Here is an 18,894-nt window from a genome sequence, read left to right as displayed (position 1 = left end):
CCAGGTTCTAGCATATGCCCCCTTGGTAAGCATATGACCGTGGCAACTGGCCTGTAATCATCCAACCTAATTTTTGGCACCCAGGTTTCCTACAGAACAGTTAATAAAAGTGGGCACCTCTTAAACCATGATTCTTTGCTTCTGTTTCTCAAGTAGTCTGCTCCGTCACACAGAGAAGGCAGATGCTGGCATACAATGCTGGCTGGTATTTAGAATTACAGAAGCATAAACCTCTTCTGTCCTCAAACCCACCCTCTCCAAGACCCATTCCCAGTCTTCTAAGGCTTTCCACCCAAACCGTGCTCCACGCTACAGAGCTACAACTCAGAGCTCACCTCTCCAGGTTCTCTCTCCATGAACCAGTAAAGATGGCTACCAGTAAAGAGTTACTCCTCCAGACAAGGGTGCATCTGTACATGAGTTAATGTGACTGCATGGATGTACGGTCATGCTCATGCACTCACTTTTCAAATACACCAGCAGCTCTGCCTGCCTCTCTCCACCAGATAACATGGGAGATTCTGATACTATACAAAAGCTGGAGGAGTGCAGGCAGGGAGATGGTGTGGTAGGTGTATGTATTTCTTCACAGGAAAAGAGGAATGATTAATGGAACACACAAGTATGTTTAAATGGGAAACGAGGGGGCAGAAGCAAAGGAATGGCACAGTTTATTTGTTAAAGGCTACAGAAGGCGCAAGGCATGGACAAACTGGGTCTGTAGATGGTCTCATGTAGAAGAACTAGGGACAACTTCTGCTGTTTATGTGCAAGTACAAATACACATTGGGGTAGGGGAGACTCATGTTGTGAATGGATGAAATTTTCTGATCGTCTCTGGGCACATCCTCTGTGAGCCTGACAGCAGCTGGGTGAGATAACCAACAGAAGATGAGGATGGGCAAGAACTACTATGCAGACTTGGTTCATTTAACACTTCCTGAAGGATAAATATATGAGAGTGTGCATTAGTGTCTTTCAAAAATCTAGTAAACAATTTGTCAGAGCCACTGCCTTTGCCACTGCTTCCAGAGACTTTCTGAAGAATGATAGGGGATCTCATTAACGTGTTTGAATACCTGAGGTGTGAGAGACAGAGGGATTTGGCCAACCTCTTTTCATTGGTTTGTGGGGCAGGACAAGGAGTAATGGTCAAAAGATAGAGCACAGGAAGTTCCGCACCAACATGTGAAAGAATTTCTTCATGGTGAGGGTGACAGAGCATTGGAACAGGCTGCCCAGGGAGGTTGTGGAGTCTCCTCTGGAGACATTTAAGGCCCGTCTGGACACCTACCTGGGCAGCCTGCTCTAAGGAACCTGCTTTGGCAGGGGGGTTGGACCCGATGATCTTTTGAGGTCCCTTCCAACCCCTTCAATTCTGTGATTGTGTGATTCTGTGAAGCTTCTCTCAGTAAGTTGCTCATGGTACAGTTCTTGGCATTTCACTGACAAAAGTATGAAATTGTCACTTCTGTCTTTGTACACTTCCCCATAGGAGGAACTAGCAATATGAGCTCTTCAGAGAACACAAAAGTTTCTAAATGTGTGGCTTACACCTTTTGTTATACCTGCTTTCCCTGCAACATCACTTTCATTCCACTTAATTCTTTAATCTCTATCTTTTTTGGATTATTAACAATTGACCTCCAAGAGAGCTAACTCTTAGCACATCAGTAAGAATGTGTATGTTAATCTAATTAGACTCAAAGTCCCCTGGAAAGGCAAAGAAGCATCTGAGGGGATTATCAAAAGCTTCCAGGCAATGAAATATCTTAAGAAATCTGGCTTTACTCTTCTGGGTGTGTACTGTGGTTTGTATACATTGCTGAAATCAGCGGCAGGTGTCTTGGAATGCTACTGCAAAGAAAATACACAGTGGGGTCTAGTTCATATCACTTCACATCCCCTCCTGAATTTGCACCTCTTTCCATGTTCAAGCATTGGATGTTTTTTATAGCTTATTACATTTTGAACTCGACACTGCGAAGATCAAATAAGCAGCCAGTCATCAATTAACTTTCCAAAGAGAATACTTCAATATTCACAACACATATGCGTTGCAGGCATAAATGTTGGTGTGTGTGTGTGCGCATGCAGAAGAAACCAGGGGAATGGACTGCTCATTTAACACACAAGTTTCCAAACATGTGAATTATGCACTCTTCTTGTACCTCTTTTCCCCACAACATCTCTTTCACTCCAGGCACACGCAGATACATATACACACACATGCTCACCTTTGATATAAAATTGTGGCTGACTCTTGCTGTGAATGTGATTTTCTTCTGCTCAGTGGCTCTCATACAATCGTCTGTAAGTGGTCCAAGGGGGCCACAAGGTAAGGAGAATTTTGGCCCACGATGTTTTAAACCTCATCACACATTAGGGCCAGGAGCAGCAATAGCTTCTCATTGTAAATTGTGCCTGTTATTGTAATTTATCAGGATCAAACAGTTGCTGGCAGCCCTTTCCATAAGATCCGGTTGCAGTGTCTATATCAGCATCAAGCAAAATTAAACATGGCTTGCGAACAGAGGTTTAGCGATAAATAAATCACTCAAGGAGCTTTAGAGAAACAAGTCTTCACACACACCAATGTTATGGTACTTGTCTTTATTTCTCTTCCAGCTTTCTTTTCTTTTCTTTCTTTTTTTTTTTTTTTTTTTTTTTAATTTGATTCACAGTGTTCCTATGACATGTGTTTTGCCTTATTCAGCCATTTGGAATACAGGTGCATGACTGTGTTTTTGATGGAGTGTTGCTATTCTGGAGTGCTCCATCCAAAACACAATCCCACACATGTAATCCAAACTGCTGAAGATGAGTCAACCATCTTCCCGTTGCCATGATAATTAGACATATTTTCATTCAAAGTTGCATAGTCTTTATTATTAGTTGCAGATGCCAAGCTTCAACAGTATTGTTGAATCTTAAAAGCCTTTAGCACCGGGCTATTTCATCTCTCGGCGTGGAGGAAATGAACAAAAAGCCCAAGCTTATCTAAACTTAAATTAAATCAAATCAAATATTATTACACGGCAAGAAAGCAGTGACACCTAAATACTTTTATTATACATGTAAAAATTGTAGCTTAATACACTATTAAGTAAACATAGCAGCTGAACGGAGAGGGCTTGTCATAATTAAGGGATTCACGTAACAGCAGCTTCCAGTCTTACTAATCCATGCAGGCCACACATCTAAATTTCTTTACTTTGAAAACATTTCAGTTTCTTATCACATTAAGAAAATGACCACTTCCCAAAAGCCTGAAACAACAAAAAACTTCACTAGGTTTTAAATCCTTAAGCTAGGTATTACTTTCAAGACTAATGCTTGGAAAAGGCAGTTTTCACAGGTCTTAATATACACTGCCTGAACCTTGGGGCTGCTAGTGTTTATTTCTGGTACCTTAGGAGCTAATAGGTGATTAGTGGGATAGATATGGAGAGGAAGAGAAGACATGGGAAGGCAGGTGTCATGGGCCTTTGAGGCTAAGCTTTAAGGCCTATTTTAGATCGACAAGCTGATCTCTTGGTGGCATTTTTGGTACGAGGTGGGTGGCAGACAGACATCAGATGTTCAGCTGCTGAAAATCTCTAAGTAATGACAGGTCATATCCCTACCTAATGCCCTCTTTACAATAAATAAATAAATAAATAAATAAAATACAATAAAAAATCTGCCTGGCTGCATTTAAGAGTTTCAGGGTACTGAGGCTTTCCTCTCAGTAGCAACTATTTGTCTGGATTCTGTTTTCTGTACACAGAAAATACACACAGAACATCAGTTTAGATTATCTTTATTTCCAGGTATGAAAAAAATAAACTGAAAAGGAGGGCAAATGCTGACTCCAGAGAGGTTTCTTGGCCTGTGGAGTGCCAGATCCCCCTGTAGAGCCCTTCCAGCACAGGGCGACAGGAGCAGTGGACTCTATGTTTGCTGTAGGCAAGGTGTCTACCTCCAAAGAAAACAACCCCAAGCAGTGCTGGGGATGCAATAGCAGCGGAGATGAACACGGGTCTCTTTGACTTCTCCATCCTTCGTATCCACGCTTGCAGCATCGCTACAAGCAGCGTGGGGCCAGGGTTGATGGCTTTGTGCACGAAGGGTTGACTAGTGAGACAGCTCCATTGAAATGACACACATGCTCACTCTACACAGAGAACAGACTTGTAGCAGGCAACCCCTTTTCCTCCCCATAGATGCTGGTTAACACATTGCAGGGTTTCTGCCATGTGAATCTAATTTCGGGGAGGGGGTGGGTGTTACTCCTCCAGTGGCCAAAGGAAAAAGGGCCTCTTTCAGAAGCCCTCATTGGCCTTTACCATTTCTCAGGGGCAAAGAGCTTCCTACACATTCACTTTGGCTGCCCATGGACCAGGTGCTGGAGCAGAACTTTTTACTGGTAACGATTCCTTGCAAGGGTCTAACCTTGTCCCTTTAGCCTATAAGACCCAATACCAAATTCCCTGTGCAGGAATGGAAGACTAAGCTTCACAGCACAGCCTAAAGGAAAATAAAAAGGTGGAGCGGATTAATTTAGAATGCAATTATAATGAGAAAAAAGCTTGAGAAAGCAGGTAATTGGAATAAATTTTACACTCCATCTCTCCTCTCCAAAAGTACACTATAACTACTTCTAGCCTGCTGAAAACACCACAGAAACACCACTAAAAATCTCTTTGGTCCACAGGAATACTGTTTATAGCAGACACAAAGTCAGGAAAACTGTGGAATGCATTATTGGTTAAAAAGTTAAAACAAACTCCTGGCAAATAAATTAACTTTCATTCCAAATTTTCTTTCTAAAAATGTAGGGTAGTATACAGCAAAGCAAGTGATCAAATAACAAAGTCATGACCTTCCAAGACAGAAGAGAATCTTGTCCAGTAACTCGCTGCTTAATGAAGTTATTACCTCAGTAGCATAATTACAGCAAGCCTTTTGCCAAAAACCAAAGTCCTGTAGACCCACTAGATTCAATGGTAAATGCATCAAGCTGCAGTGCTTACAGTACAAAAAGCCACGCAAGCGTGCTGAAATCCTCAGCCCAGTGGTGTGAAAGGCACTGCATATCCCGAGCTCTGCTAACAGCGAAATTCAGCCTTTAAAATAAGATGTTTCCTTTGCAGTATTATGAGAATAGTAGGAAGAACAAACCCGATCCCAAGGGCAATGCAACCATGGCACCTGCTTTTTTTTGTGGCCAGGCACGGACCAGCTGCCACGCCGTCAGTGCAGATTTGTCAGGGCAGAACCACCAGCATCAGATGAGCATTAATTATTGTGCACGTACACACCTGCTGCTATGCTCCACGTCTGTTGGGGAAAGACAGACCTGCAGTTATGGGAGACGTGCCAGAAGTTTTAGGAAGGTAAAGGACAGGCTGCAGCAAGCGTCCACAAATAACCATGCGCCTTGGTGCAGGCATTGCTGGTGCTGGCACACGTAGCTGCTGGTTTCAAGTAGGAAACGGTCCCGGCCTCTAATAGAGACAAATCTTACCATTGTGGTTGCACAAGGATTTCAAAAAAACTTTGAGTGATCTTCCTGAGAAGATGCAAAAAGCTTTCTTTCTGTCTGTTCATTTCAGCAGACTCTGGCCTGAAATAACCATCCTGCACTGAAAGCAAGAAAAATAAGTTCCTTGGCCAAGTGGGTGTTCCAGGTTCCCACCACTCTAACAACAGATCATTTCTAAATCGACCCCCAAAAACCTGAAGACCTCCCAGTGGCACTCAACATGACTGTTTGATCATTTTTCGGCCAGTAGGGTAAAATATAATGTTATTGCTAGCTGTGTGTTGGTGAGAAATCTACTCCTGTAATCGTAAGGCTGCCTTACTTTCAAAGGAAAATTAAATTGCAAACCTTTCTCTTAAGATTTTGTCCTATTTCCGTACTGACAGATGTAATTGCACTTGCCATGCTGAGACTTTTCGGACACTTATTTGCAGAGAAATGATGTTCCCCTAAATAAGCTCTTTAAGATAAACACATATGCATGTGCTGTTTATTATACTTTAAAAATACAAAAAAAAAAAAAAAAAAAAAAAGATAAAGTTGAGCGCAGACAAAACTTTTCAAACTGCATTTGGAGAGTGACCTAAGATGTGGGAAAGTTGTCTATTGCTTATGTTATTTTTTCACCCACTTTTGAGTGCTTTGAGGCTACATTTCCCCTGAGTTATGACAGATATTGCCACCCACCTTAGTTCTTCCTGCCTCTGCCCTAACAGAACCTCTTTGTTGTTTTATCTAATCAGATTCAGAGGCCCTGCTAGAGTTGGCTCTTTCAGACTGTTCAAAGCGGTTATATTTCTTATTTCCCAGGCTTCAGAAGAACTAAAAATAACCAAGTGAAAACCTGAAATGCAAAGCTAATATTCTTGCCAGTGTGAAGAAGATATGTTGGCAGGATTAACAAGAGATTCTACAGGTCTGAATAATTTTAATAAATGAGCACACTTAATTTTTCCTTGCTGAGTTTTTGGAGCTTAATCTTTGCTAAGCCACTAAGAATTTTTTGTAAAAATATTTACCTTATTTTTTTTCTGAACCAAAGATATGTGGTGTGTCTTCACGCAAAAAGAAAAATTTATTATAGCTTTCTGTATACAGAGCAGAATATTCAAGACAGATGAGGGTTTGCAGTTCAAATAACTTTGGGGTGAAAGTTTTGTTTCCCCAGCCCCGTGGAAAGTAAGTCTTCAATGTGCCAAGCACTGAGGACTCTCACTGGCAAAGAAGGATATGCAAAAGGCATAGGATGGGATTGTCAGGCTTGTTCAAATGCGCTAGGGTTGGTCAAATCTATCTGTCTTTACACAGTAATGTTCCTAGGATCTGTCAAAAGTGAAAGCTCTTAATAGGAGGGATCTTGCTCCATGGGCTGGATTACGTAGTGTAGCAACATTTCCCAAAAAGTTTAGAAAGGATCAGGAAATGTCAGAAAAAGCAGTGTTAGATGCTTAACTTCTAAGTTAAGAGAGTGAGAAGCAGCTGTAATTACTGACTGCAAACTTTCATCCTCTTGAAGGCACTTTTAACTGCTTCTATTTGCTGGCGGTAGCACAGTTTTCTCCATGATGGAGAAAGGTTTACTCCTGCAGCTAGTTATTACGGAAACTTTGTGCTCCCCCTGAGAAGCTGAGACATTGGCAGGACAGGGCGCAGCATTAAGGCTATTCAGCATTTACAAAAACGAGGCAAAAGGAGGATTCGTTTTCAAAAAAATCTGAGAAACAGTGCCGTAGACCATGTCTGCAAACTTGCAGAAACCTTGAAATGGCCAGCAACGTGACAGCCTAGCTTCCAACTTGCAGCTCAGTTCGAGGGACGCACATACAAAGCAGAAATAAGGTTAGTGAATGGTTTAAGCTGCTGGAGCAATTTAAAACAATACACAGTTTATTTCTCAGCTTGTGGAGAAACTGCATGACGGAAAAGACCTGGGGGGTGAGATTCAAGCTAAGCTGAGTTCAGCCTAGCTACTGTAACACAGTCCACCGTAAATCTGGCCCTCGGGATTTGAGGATTATGGTTAATCAGCAATGGAGCAATGTCAGATCTGCAGTGACACAAAATAGAAAGCATTAAAATTATCTTTTAATATGAAATTTTATTTAGGTGAACTATTTTATAACTAATCCTAACTTAACAATGCTATTTATTATTTTTTGTTTGTTTGTTTTTTGTTTTTCCTCACAAAAAATACAGTTCCACATAGGAGAACATAAGAATATAGAAGAACATAATTCTTCTGTTTTCTATGAAACTCTTGTTTTTAAGGACGGCTCCTTTTTTTATCTGATGCATATAGTGGAAAGGATTTTGATTGCATAGTCGTGTAAGGAAGTATTATCACAGCGGGCATGAAAAGAGAATGTAGTTTAAAGAAACTTCTTAATTCACCACTGTTTGTTTGCTTTTCATTCAGTATGAAACTGTTAACCTTTAAAAAAACATAACCAAGAATATGGCTAAATATTTATTATCATAATCTCATATTTCACATATTTGCAAGTTCAGTACTGAAATACTATCTAATGCAATGCCTCAGCCAAAATGGATGTGGCAGACGTTTTGTTTCCTTTTTATTTGATGTCTTTTTCCTCATCGACATTTATGGATGATATTAATCTGAAATAAGACATGCAAAAACAAAAGTATGGATATTTTATCCCTTTTAATTTTACCATTAATAATTTGAAATCATTATACTAATATGCAAAGCCTTCCATTTTAGCAATCTGAAGTAAAAATGTCTAAGTGTACACATGCCACATTTAAAAGAGAAACCAGTGACTACAGTGGCAAAATCTGATTCCACACAAGTCAACATAAGCCTCCCACCAATGTCAGTAGAGCCAGAATTTTACCTTATAATTTGGGGCTCTATCCAGCAGGATCTATTTCAGAATTTGTGACCACACTTCAGCTTTATTAGCATCACCACGCTAATGGCCAAGTTCCTGAAATTCATGGCTATCCCTGCTCTCATTTTTTTTAAGCTTTGCTGTTAAGAGCTCTACAGAAAACTGTTCCAACTGGATGGCATTAGAAGGAAATGAAAATCTTTTAAGTGGCTATTGTGCATGTCACTTGAATGCACTGGATGACATTTCAACACTAGGCAATGCCTCCTCTCCACAACAGTCATCAAGAGTGGTTTGTTTTTTTTTTCCCCCCCATATGGGCACTGAGGTTTCCAACAGCATTGATCCCTCTGCACATTTTTCTATACTTTGTACAAGCCTCTTTGAACATACTTCTGCAAGCAAAAAGGCTTCAATGTGCAACAGTTTTTTAGCAGCTTGCAGGACGACTGAGCCCTTGATGTGATTATTTGATTATATATGAAGTAACTCTCATGATCGATGAATGATGTCGCGGCTATCACTTTGAAGTTAATAGCAAAATTTGCACTGGCTTAAATGTGAACAGGATCAAGGCGCGCAGCATCAGACTGACATATCTTAATTAATTTCCATATTTCTCTTTAAATGCTCATGCCTCACTCCATGCCTCTTCATGACATATGAGAGAAAAGAGCAAATGCTGGAAACTGATGTTTTCACCAGCATTAGGCTGTCATGCCTAACAAATCGTTCCAGTGTATTAGTTTATATGGGCATCCTGTCCTTGATCAGCTCCCACGTTTCCCATAGACAGCAGCAGAAGTTGCACACAAAGACAAAACAAATGACCCATACTTTGCAAATGGAAATACAATACTCCATCTGCAGACAAAAGGCCTGATTGAAAGAAGTGCTACAGCACCTTCAGCAGAGTAATTTCTACTGACTTCAATGGAAAAATGCACAGCCCATATTTCTTTGCTTCTTTGAATATAAACTGTAATTTATACTTGGATAAAACAATCTGGGACGTATAAAGGCCATATTGGAAGCACAGTCTTTATCTCTCAAACTAACAGGAAATGAGAGACAGTAATAGAATTTTAACTAGTTTCTCACTTACAATGAGTACCCAATGCCGGCTGAAGAAAACTTCCTTTCAAAATCTTTTCATTCCGAGTCTGCTCAGCAGAGGACCCAAATGCGAGTGTGTGTGTGTGAACAATGTTCATTTGTATTCTTAAGTGAGCTTGCTTTATTTTGCCATTTACTAAACACTGGCGTAAAAAATTCCTGAAGCAACGTGACTCTCACAACAAACAGAACTGACAGACCCTGGCTGGAGAGCACATGCAGGCACAGACTGCAATTGTTCTGCGGTTATTTGAGAGACAGTGGTCAGGGGAGCGGGGGTCATTAATTCCTCTGCATATTTTAAACACTTCCAGAGATGTGCTAAAACGCATTAGAAGCGCGGCAGCCAACATCTAAGGCAGAAACACGGGAAAAACTTCACGAGGGGATGTTTGGGTAAGAGCAAGGAGAGATGCTTTGGGTTTGACCTTTTTGTTAGGGAAATAGATGTAATTTTTTACTCATTTTTTCTTGGTTTGGTGAGGCTGAAGGGGCACACCCCTCTGAAATTTTAGGGGATCAGTGAATGTGCAGACTTTGAAGGGCTCGTTTGCCCCGAGCCCTGGTGCGAGCAGGCACAACGCTGCTCCTCGCCAAGGACCCGCCAGGCGGAAAAACCCAATTCAGCTCTAATTTTGGGGAGAAAAAAGGAAAAAGAAATAAAAAAAAAAAAAAAAAAAAAGGGCAGAGGAGGGACAGCAGGCTGCCGGGACTGGGAACAGGAGGCGGCGGAGCGCAGGTGCGCGGGCAGCTCCTGCGCTATCCTGCCGTGACCCCTCATGGTGGAAGCGGTCAGCGCCGCCCGCGCCTTCCTCCCCTCCCCCCTCCTCCTCCTCCTCCTCCTCCTCCTCCCTCCTCTACCCCCGCACCCCGCCGCGCGTCACGTGACCCGCGCCACACCCATAATGGCGGCCGGGCGCCGCCTCCCCTCCTCTCCCCGCCCTCACTCCCGGCGGGCGGTACGGTGGCCGGCACGGTTGCCAAGGCAACGGCGGCCAAGCGCGGGCGGCCTAGGCCTAGGCCTGGGCCTCGGCTGTGGTTGCCCTCCCGGGCCCTCCCCACGCCCTGGTGTCCTGGCACCTGCCCCAGCCCCAGCCAGGGGCTGCCCCGGCTTTTGCCTCAAAGTTTACGGTAAAGTTTATAATATTTAAAGTTGACGGTAAAGCTTATTCGCGAAGGGTTGCGGGCGTGTGCGTTCCGTTGTGCAAACCGCCTGCCTCGTTCTCCTTTTGAAAAATAAACCTGGGACGTCGCCAGCGTTCAGAGCTGCAATTTTATGGGTGACAGGAGTAGAGGTGTACGGGAAGAACCGATCTGCTTCTCTAGCAAAACAAATTAACCGTTCTCCACTCGTTTAAGTACGTGGCATTAACAGTTTAACAGTAAACTGTTATAGCATCCACTGTTTGCAGTGCCCTTTGATGTAAAAATATAAAAGGATAATGGATTATGTGTGTCGTGAGGGGTTACATTCTTAATCTCCTTACCATCTTTTCACAGATACTGTCCAAGTGCTTACATAAGGATATCTTATTTAAATCAAAGTCTGGGCAGCCTACTATAACTGGTTTGTGTTGATTTTATTTTATATTATTTACTTTAATTTGTTTTATTTATTTTATTTTATTTCTGTCAAAGCCAAAGTGTCGGGTGGTCTGCGGATGAATAAGGAGTGAAAGCAGGAAGCGGTTGTCACCACTCATCTGTCAGAATCCATTTAGTAGGTAGGTAACAGTCCTGTGTACTGAGAGGGCTCCATTTGAGAGAAGTTTTATTTAATGGTAAAAGCATTTCTGCGAGTGTTGAGCCCTTTCATGTTTATGCAGCTCTTCTCTGCCTGGAGGATGCTAAAGTAGTTTAATACTGCAATGTGTGTGCAGTTTTGACGGTAGCCATATGTGTTGCGCATTGTGATATGCAAAAGCTTTGTAGCATTTTGAGTGTGGGGCATATTTTATACCTGAGAAATCAACAAAGACTTTTGGGAATGAGAGGAGGGCAAGTGCTTTTGGTTTTGTGTTTTGGGGCAGATCAAACTGAATGTCATCCTCTAATTTTGAAGGCTTTTATGTATTTGTTATTTACTGAGTCCTAAACACAGCAGAGACTATGAAGCAAAAGTTACAATGCCAGATGTATCCGCTTTTAGGAATTAAAAGCCCTTAAAAGAGATGGGAAATATTAATGCTGTGGATTCTTGATTTATCATTGACAGAACTCTTAATTGTAGGTAGCAAAGAGAGATGTCCTTTAAAGAATAATTTAAAGGTGGTGAAGAGACTTGTCATTTCTTTATCCCTCACAATAAATGCTGTGTAAATGCTGTAGCTGTTGTTCTGGAAATTAGTATTCTTATTATATGGAAACTGAGTAATGCAAATCTGTTTGTGTTGATTGTCTCATTAAGTTAATAACGTAGATTTGGGTTAGGAGTGGAAAACTCTGACATCTATCTGGAGATTTTTTTGCTTATAGCCCTGTGAAAGCAGAAAATTTATAGGCTACCCCTAATTTTAGAATGCTTTTAATTAACTTTTTTCTTATTGTTTAGAAGGTAACATCCAGTTGCAGATAATGGCTCATCGATTTTCAAAAGAAGAACTAGATGAGCAGTTTGAAGAGTTTCTGAAAGAGGTATGTCTCAGAGCAAGGTCACATTCATTTTCTCCATTAAAACACAGAAGAAAAATTGAGTATGAAATAGAAGATGCAGCTGTGCTTCTGTCATATGATTCACGTAGCTGTTTTATGAGTGGGTCCTTGCAATGTCATAGCTCCCTTGCTAAACTGAATTCATACTACTCTGCTGTACTGAAATCAAGAGAACAGTTTTGTGATTAAATATGATTATTTTGTCACTGCTAGGTTATTTCTTTAGAATAGAGCCAATGAGATCAAAACCCTCTGTATGTAGCTGCAAGGTACATTTGAAAGATGTCCTTATTTTTCCATTTCATCAAACTATATTTAAACACTCATTTTAATTGTAACAAAATTAAATATGTTGTAGTGATTGGAAAAAAATAATTTGAATCTTTTTTTTGCTCATCCTGCTTGATGTTTCTGCATGTAGGCAAAATCTTGCACATCTGTGGGTTATGACTTCAGCTAGCAATTATTGGACATGGTCAGAGTGTCATAATTTGGTGTACTTTTTCATTGGAATAAGCTTTGCAATTTCAGAGTTTGCTTTCTGGTATATCAGACACACTGTGGTAAGCCTAAGATAGAAATACCACACAAGTAAGGCCTTTACTGGATGCTACGACAGTATGTGTACAAGTGTAGCTAGCGATTGCAGAGAATTTTCTTGGGGTCTTTGCTGTAAGTAATGAATGCATAAAGTGTGTTTTTTGTACAGTGTAATTACTTGTGAGAAGTTTTATAGAAGCTAGCACCTAAACTTTCACTTTCTACTGTGTAGTGGAAAACTGTAGTAATAGGAGGCTTCTTTTTCATGGAGTTTTCAGCTTTTCCAAGTCCCTCTTTCTACGTTGAATATCATGCAGCTGCTTTTACAAACACAATATAGATGTTACTTAATTGAGCAATACAAAATTGAGAGAACAGGGAACTAATATGCTATCCGAATATTAAGATTCACAAAGATCTTGAAGGTAAATTTTGGCCTTTAATTTCATGATGTAACTGCCTTTCTTGAATTCACTGGAGTTACTAATTGAAGTAAAAATAGCAAAGTAGGATTTGCATTTCTGTCAAAAATGCTTCTTCTATTGTTATGAAGGCAGTTGCTCTGGGGAGGATAAGAGATTTATTTTTTTTATTTATTTTGTGCATCTAACAAAAGCCTGTATATGACCATTTCTTGTATTTTATTCTTCATTTACATGTTCTTTTTACTCTTCAGTTATTGTCCATGTTGAGAACAGTTGAGTTAGAATAATTCAATACAGCTATTTTGTTGTGTTTTTTTCTAAGTGGCATTTGGCATCGTTCAGAGAAAGCAACTTTTAACAGCTCATATCTTAAACTTTTTTTATCGTTTCAAACTAAAACTATTTTTAAGCAAGCTTAAACACTTTACACATATATACTGTCCATCCAGTCATTACAAGTATGTTTTATTTTATGTTTTGCTAGCTACAGACCCAAATAATGACATTATCTATGCTGTTACTTCGTGTGCGTGCATCTTCCACTCTGTTCTTCCCTTTGCTATTGTTTTTTTCATAAAAAGCGGGCAGCCTTTTAGTGTTAGAAAGATGAGAAACTGATGTGCTCCATTGTTTGAAACACATGGCTGTGTAGGTGATGTTTGTGTTGAGAGTATTAAGCAGGAGGAAGGGGTTGGGAAAGTTTCTTAGTAGTTGGAGGAAGACTTGCTATTGTTTAAGCAAATGTTTTAGGAAAGAAAGGGAGCAGGATGTTTTCCCCTTTTAAGTAACTCTTGGTTGCACTTAGTGAAAGTACTTTTATTTGGGGAGGATTGTAGATTGTATGCATGTCTGAGATGAAAACAAAAAGTTAAAAGGAACATTGTGGATACAATTGGATGATGCAGATCTAGTGAATTAAACTAAATGTGAATGTGAATTAAACTAAAGAAATCCTTTGACATACTCAGTGAACTTCAGAAACTGTCAATGAAGTGGATTTTCTCGGCTTCTGTCATTACATAGAAGGGAACAAACATATAGTAACAATTACTGCATGCGGAATTGGCCGTTTAAGAATTCCTCTGCCTGATGATACTTACTCCAATCTACTTATTTGTAGATATGTAGACTACGAAGGCTGAAGAGAATTATGGATTCAACAAGCTGTTGTCATCCATAATTCTTCTCTTGTTCCTGTGTTGTCTATGTACCAGTGATCCTTCCCCTCGACTTCCACCAGCTTCAGTGTACTTCCCCTACTGTCAGTTTGATTTTCTTTAAGTATCACCTGTCATACTGGTATAGCTCGTGAGCTTTCTGAGTGTTGGCTGTGTAGTTCCCATGGGACATGCTATGCAAGTTCTTTCTTATACACAATGCTTCCATTATTTGCATTTTTTTGATGATATTTCAAGCAAAGCAATGTTAGAAAAAAGCTGTTATCTGCTTCTAGACTTCTAGGTTGTTTTTCGTTCTACATAATACTCATTTACAGCTGAGAAGGAAGACTGGAAAGGCTATGTCATCTTAATTAGCAAATCTGCAGAGTACCACAGAATAGTAATATTTCACACTAAACCACGTGAAATGTTTTGGAAAAGCATTTTTAATTTTTTATTAAAAGATCAAATATATTAAGGTATTATAATTTGGAGTAGTCTTATTTTCTTGAAAAAAGACTTTTTTCACAAAATAGTTAGGGCAGTTGTTCATGAAAGTGTTCTTGATCCAGTGCTGCATTTGCTTATCTACTTTCTTAAATTCCTTCTCTATAGGAGATGGTAAGCTGATTATGTGACATAGTGGTCCTAGGTCTTAAAAATGACTTTGCTTTTATTTAAATTGAGATTAAACAACTTTTTTTTTTTTTTTTTTTTTTTTTTTTTTTTTTTGGTGGTTATTGTCTCTGTAACTGAAAGGCTGAGAGGCTCTTTTGTAGGGGTTAGGAAGAATTTGGTACCACTTACTGGTACTGAAAATCCATTACCAGTCCAAAAAAATTTTTTTTTTCTTTTAGCAAACAAACAAGAAAAATCTAAGTTTCACTGTTGAGGCTGCTGACCTGTTGGAAAAACACTAGCATTTTTGTGTCAGTATTTCTTCTCCAGCTGCTGCAACTTTACTGTCTGCAGTTGACAAGATGGCTGGACATAGAAAGTTTCCAGAACTTGAGAGCAACATCTGGGAGTTTCAGTTTCTTTAGTTACAATGCTCTAAGGAGTATGAGCATCACTGAAGCACTCTGTTTGCAGAGTAGACGATGCTGTTAGTCATAAAAGAAACAGCAAGTGACAACAAAGCCTGCATCGAGCACCTGTCAGTACTTGCAACCAAACCTTTGGGGACAATGGCACTAGTACTTGGTAGAGACTAGTGTAAGGAAGTTGTTATTTATAGGACATTTATTAAAAATGTAAGACACTTTTGCTCTATGTCGCTGAGCCAACATAAAGTAATTGTAGTACATCCTGTTGTCTAACAGTTCCATAACTTGCAAAAATTGTTTTTATTAAACTGCAAGACTTGGGGTACTTAAACTGTGACAGGCATTTATTTTTTTAAGGTGCAATTGTAAACTCTGAAGACGTTATTGGTCAGAGATATTAGTAAGAATTATTTTTTTTTCTTAAATGGTGCTTTGGGATGATTGGTGTTTTATGAATGTTCCTGTTAGGCGCATATAAATTGAAGCGTTAGATATCAAGTAAAAGTAGCCTTTTATGGCAATGCTTTTTATACAATAGAAGTCAGGCAGTGGACTACAGAGGAACATTTTAATAAAACATCCTGTTGCACTTTACATATTAAGCATGCGTGATCCCGTTGCTTCCAGTATTCTGTTTGGACTGTCACGTTTTTTTATTTGTGACAAGTATAAAAGTGAAGCTTTTGAAATCTTCCTGTATGATGCATTCCATATGTGAATTCTTTGCATCCTATGTTTTATGGCTTTTGCTAACACTATTACTGTGTTCTGTAAGTCACTTTAGGACAATTGATTTAAAAAACTAAGGCTAAAAAAAAAAGAAAAAATAAAAAGGATAAAAATAAACAGTATGCCACACCCCTTAACCCTCTGCTTACTGAATTTAAGCACAGGGACTATGTAACACATAAGCTTGCAGTGCACTTTCTTGCTTCTTTGAGCCTCTTTGGTGGTGTTAGTGTAGGTAGAGAACATGTGATTCTGCCAAGGAAGGAGAAAGACTGGAAATGTCAGGTTTCCTGTGTAGTTCTTAAGTTATATTTCCTACATTAATATATTTCCTTGTTCAGTGTCTGGACAGCTATCTAAGTGGGGCTCAGATACTGCCATAAGCCACAGAGAGCTGTACTAAAAGAGATTTTCTTTAGCAACTTGTATTGCTTAAGAAAAGTGCTGTTGTCTTATGAAGGGTTTGTAGATCTTTTCCCATTACTATTTCATAACTAAATTCCTAGGATATTGTAGCCTTTTCTTCTCCACTGAATTAATCCATCAGTCAAATCAGTATAGATAACCAAAAAATATATATATCAAAGCTTAATACGTGGAGTCGGATAGAAAGGGATTTGGTGTTTCTGTTCATTTCCATGAGTACAAAGTGAATTTCTGAATTCTGTTTTGCTGGGAGCTAGAAAGTTACTTGTGAAGGTTCACTTTTAGAATATTGATAATGTTTTTGTGTAAAAAGCCTGGCCAAGCAAAACAGTTTCTATGCTACTTTTTTCTTTTTCTTTAATCTTTAGGGATGTAGGCAGGATTTTGTCAGGTTGTTATATGTTGTAACTAATTGAAAAAGGAGCTGATGATACTGTTCTTTTGAACATAAACTCTACAAAGCAGTTAACTTTTAATACTTCAAATTCTGGCAGTGGTGTTACAATATAATCTCCAGTATTGCTCCACATGAATATAGTTATTGTCTGTTACTCATTCTTTTCACGCATATACAAAACAAAAACACCAAAAAAAAAGCAGATGGGGGGAGTAAAGACAGGCATCTGAACGCAGTTCAAGAACTGAGTGGCTAAAATACAGTTAAACAATGTTACACAGTTAATGAGAAAAAGTAAAAGCTGTCTTTAATCTTGTATATGATTTGATCCAGTCTCTTTCAGATGATTCACTTGGAAATTCAAAAAAAAAGTCCAGCATTCTTGAGACGTTGGGACAGCCAAGGAAAAAAGAAACGAAGAAAAAGGATTCAGTGCCATGGTGGATAACTGAGGAAGATTCAGATGACGGTGGTAAATAATGTTGTTCTGCAGTTTTTTGGCCACAGGGTGTCAGGCTAGTTCTTTCCCTTCACGCAGGCTTGATTTCAAATGATGTCCATGCAACTCAAGTACTTTAGAACATTACAATGCAAGTTTGCAAAGGATAAAACTCAAATGTAATTGTATTTTTTAAGAGAGATCATATTCAAGCTGTAAGCAAGCTTTCTGCTGTTTTGTTTGTGTTTTTTTTTTTTGTGTAGTTTTCAAGTTACTAAAACTTGTAAAGAGTAAATACAAAGAGTGAGGTGATTAGAAAATGTAAGTTATGAATTCTGCTGAAATATTTATAGGTATGTTTTGTAACCAACCTGTTCTTATACTGATGGTTTAACAACAGCGGCTGATTCAAAAACATCTGTTGTCAGTATTCTCAATATTTCCCTTGCCATAAAGCATGGCTCAAGGAGATAAGGGTCGTGATAACGCTGCTATTAGTTCACTGTTTGGTCATGTAGTTATGGAAGCAAATATATTTCTTGCAAGCTTTCCACCTCTAGACTAATATTCCTTCACTGTTTCCCTGTTTGGTAGCAAACCGTAGGAGTAGTTAGTTTCCACAGGGTGATTGTCTCTTGTTCTTTTAATAATCAGTGGCCTCTTCTTTTCAGGATTTGTGTAGCTTGTAACGGAGCTTAACAGAAAATCCCAGAAATCAGGTTTTCATATGATGAAGTTAAAATCAGAGACTACCAGCAATACTTTAAGAATAGCTCTGTCCTGTGAGTGTTATAGTTCAGGTCAAATCTTAGTCTGAAATTGTGCCATTTAGGCATAACCTTTAATGGATGTTGTCTGAACTTGTGATATGTCCTTGGCTTTTAAGATGTTGCTGGCGAACTCCAATGGATATGAGAAAACTCCTATCAGGCAGTGCAGCTGCCTGTTAGGTAGTTATGAGACATTGTGATTTCCTTACTGCTTTCCAAAAAAATCCTGACGAGCAGTGTGGGCATAGTACGAGAATTAAGCAGTTAGCATGACCTCATTTCTGTTTTTTTTTTTTTCAATGAAAATTTGCTTTAGAAGTTCGTTATTCTTCCATGATTTTTCTGAGATGCTTGAGTCAACCCATAAAGGGCTTTGATATTTCTCATGCTACTTCAACCAGAAATACTGGAATAGGTACCTAAAGGGCAGGCTAATTAGAACTTTTGGAGAACAGTTCTTATACAGGTTAAGTGCAAAGCAGAACCAGAAGTGATGTGATGGTGTCAAGTTGTTCCTGTCCAGACCAATTCAATGGCTTATATTTTTTAAGCTAAGAATATCTTTTCAGCCGTGCAGTTTAACTAGAGGAAAAGCTACGAGAACTGAAACGTGCTTGATCTTCAGTTTGTTGACATATGAAATACAAATAAATTTCTAGTAAACTTGTTAAGGTCCTGTATTGGGTTCAAGTGGCAAGGTTTTGGTAGCAGAGAAGCTGCAGGGGTGGCATCTGTGAGAGGCACCCAGCAGCTGCCTCATGTCAGATCAGGGCCAGCTCCAAAACAGACCTGCCTCTGGCCAGAGGTGAGCC

General features: G+C 39.5%; 1 protein-coding gene across 2 annotated transcripts in view; it reads left to right on the top strand.

The window, feature by feature from the left end:
- Positions 1-10,507: 10,507 nt before the first annotated feature.
- The window catches only part of CEP162 (centrosomal protein 162), a 42,039-nt gene continuing 33,652 nt past the window's right edge, over positions 10,508-18,894 (top strand). Inside the window, exons 1-4 of one of the 2 annotated variants that reach the window (XM_082755958.1) lie at positions 10,508-10,629; positions 11,137-11,222; positions 12,050-12,132; positions 17,207-17,345. In XM_082755958.1, the coding sequence (XP_082612084.1) occupies positions 12,073-12,132; positions 17,207-17,345 (199 nt within the window). In that variant the 5' untranslated portion in view covers positions 10,508-10,629; positions 11,137-11,222; positions 12,050-12,072. Of the gene's footprint in view, positions 10,630-11,050; positions 11,223-12,049; positions 12,133-17,206; positions 17,346-18,894 lie in introns of those variants that run through there. The other variant, XM_082755959.1, reaches the window with a different exon arrangement.

Source organism: Aythya marila, assembly GCF_965140915.1.
Source record: "Aythya marila genome assembly, chromosome: 3".
Lineage (NCBI taxonomy): Eukaryota > Metazoa > Chordata > Aves > Anseriformes > Anatidae > Aythya > Aythya marila.
Note: the sequence above shows the minus strand (reverse complement) of the source record. Positions and strands in the feature narration are given on the sequence as shown.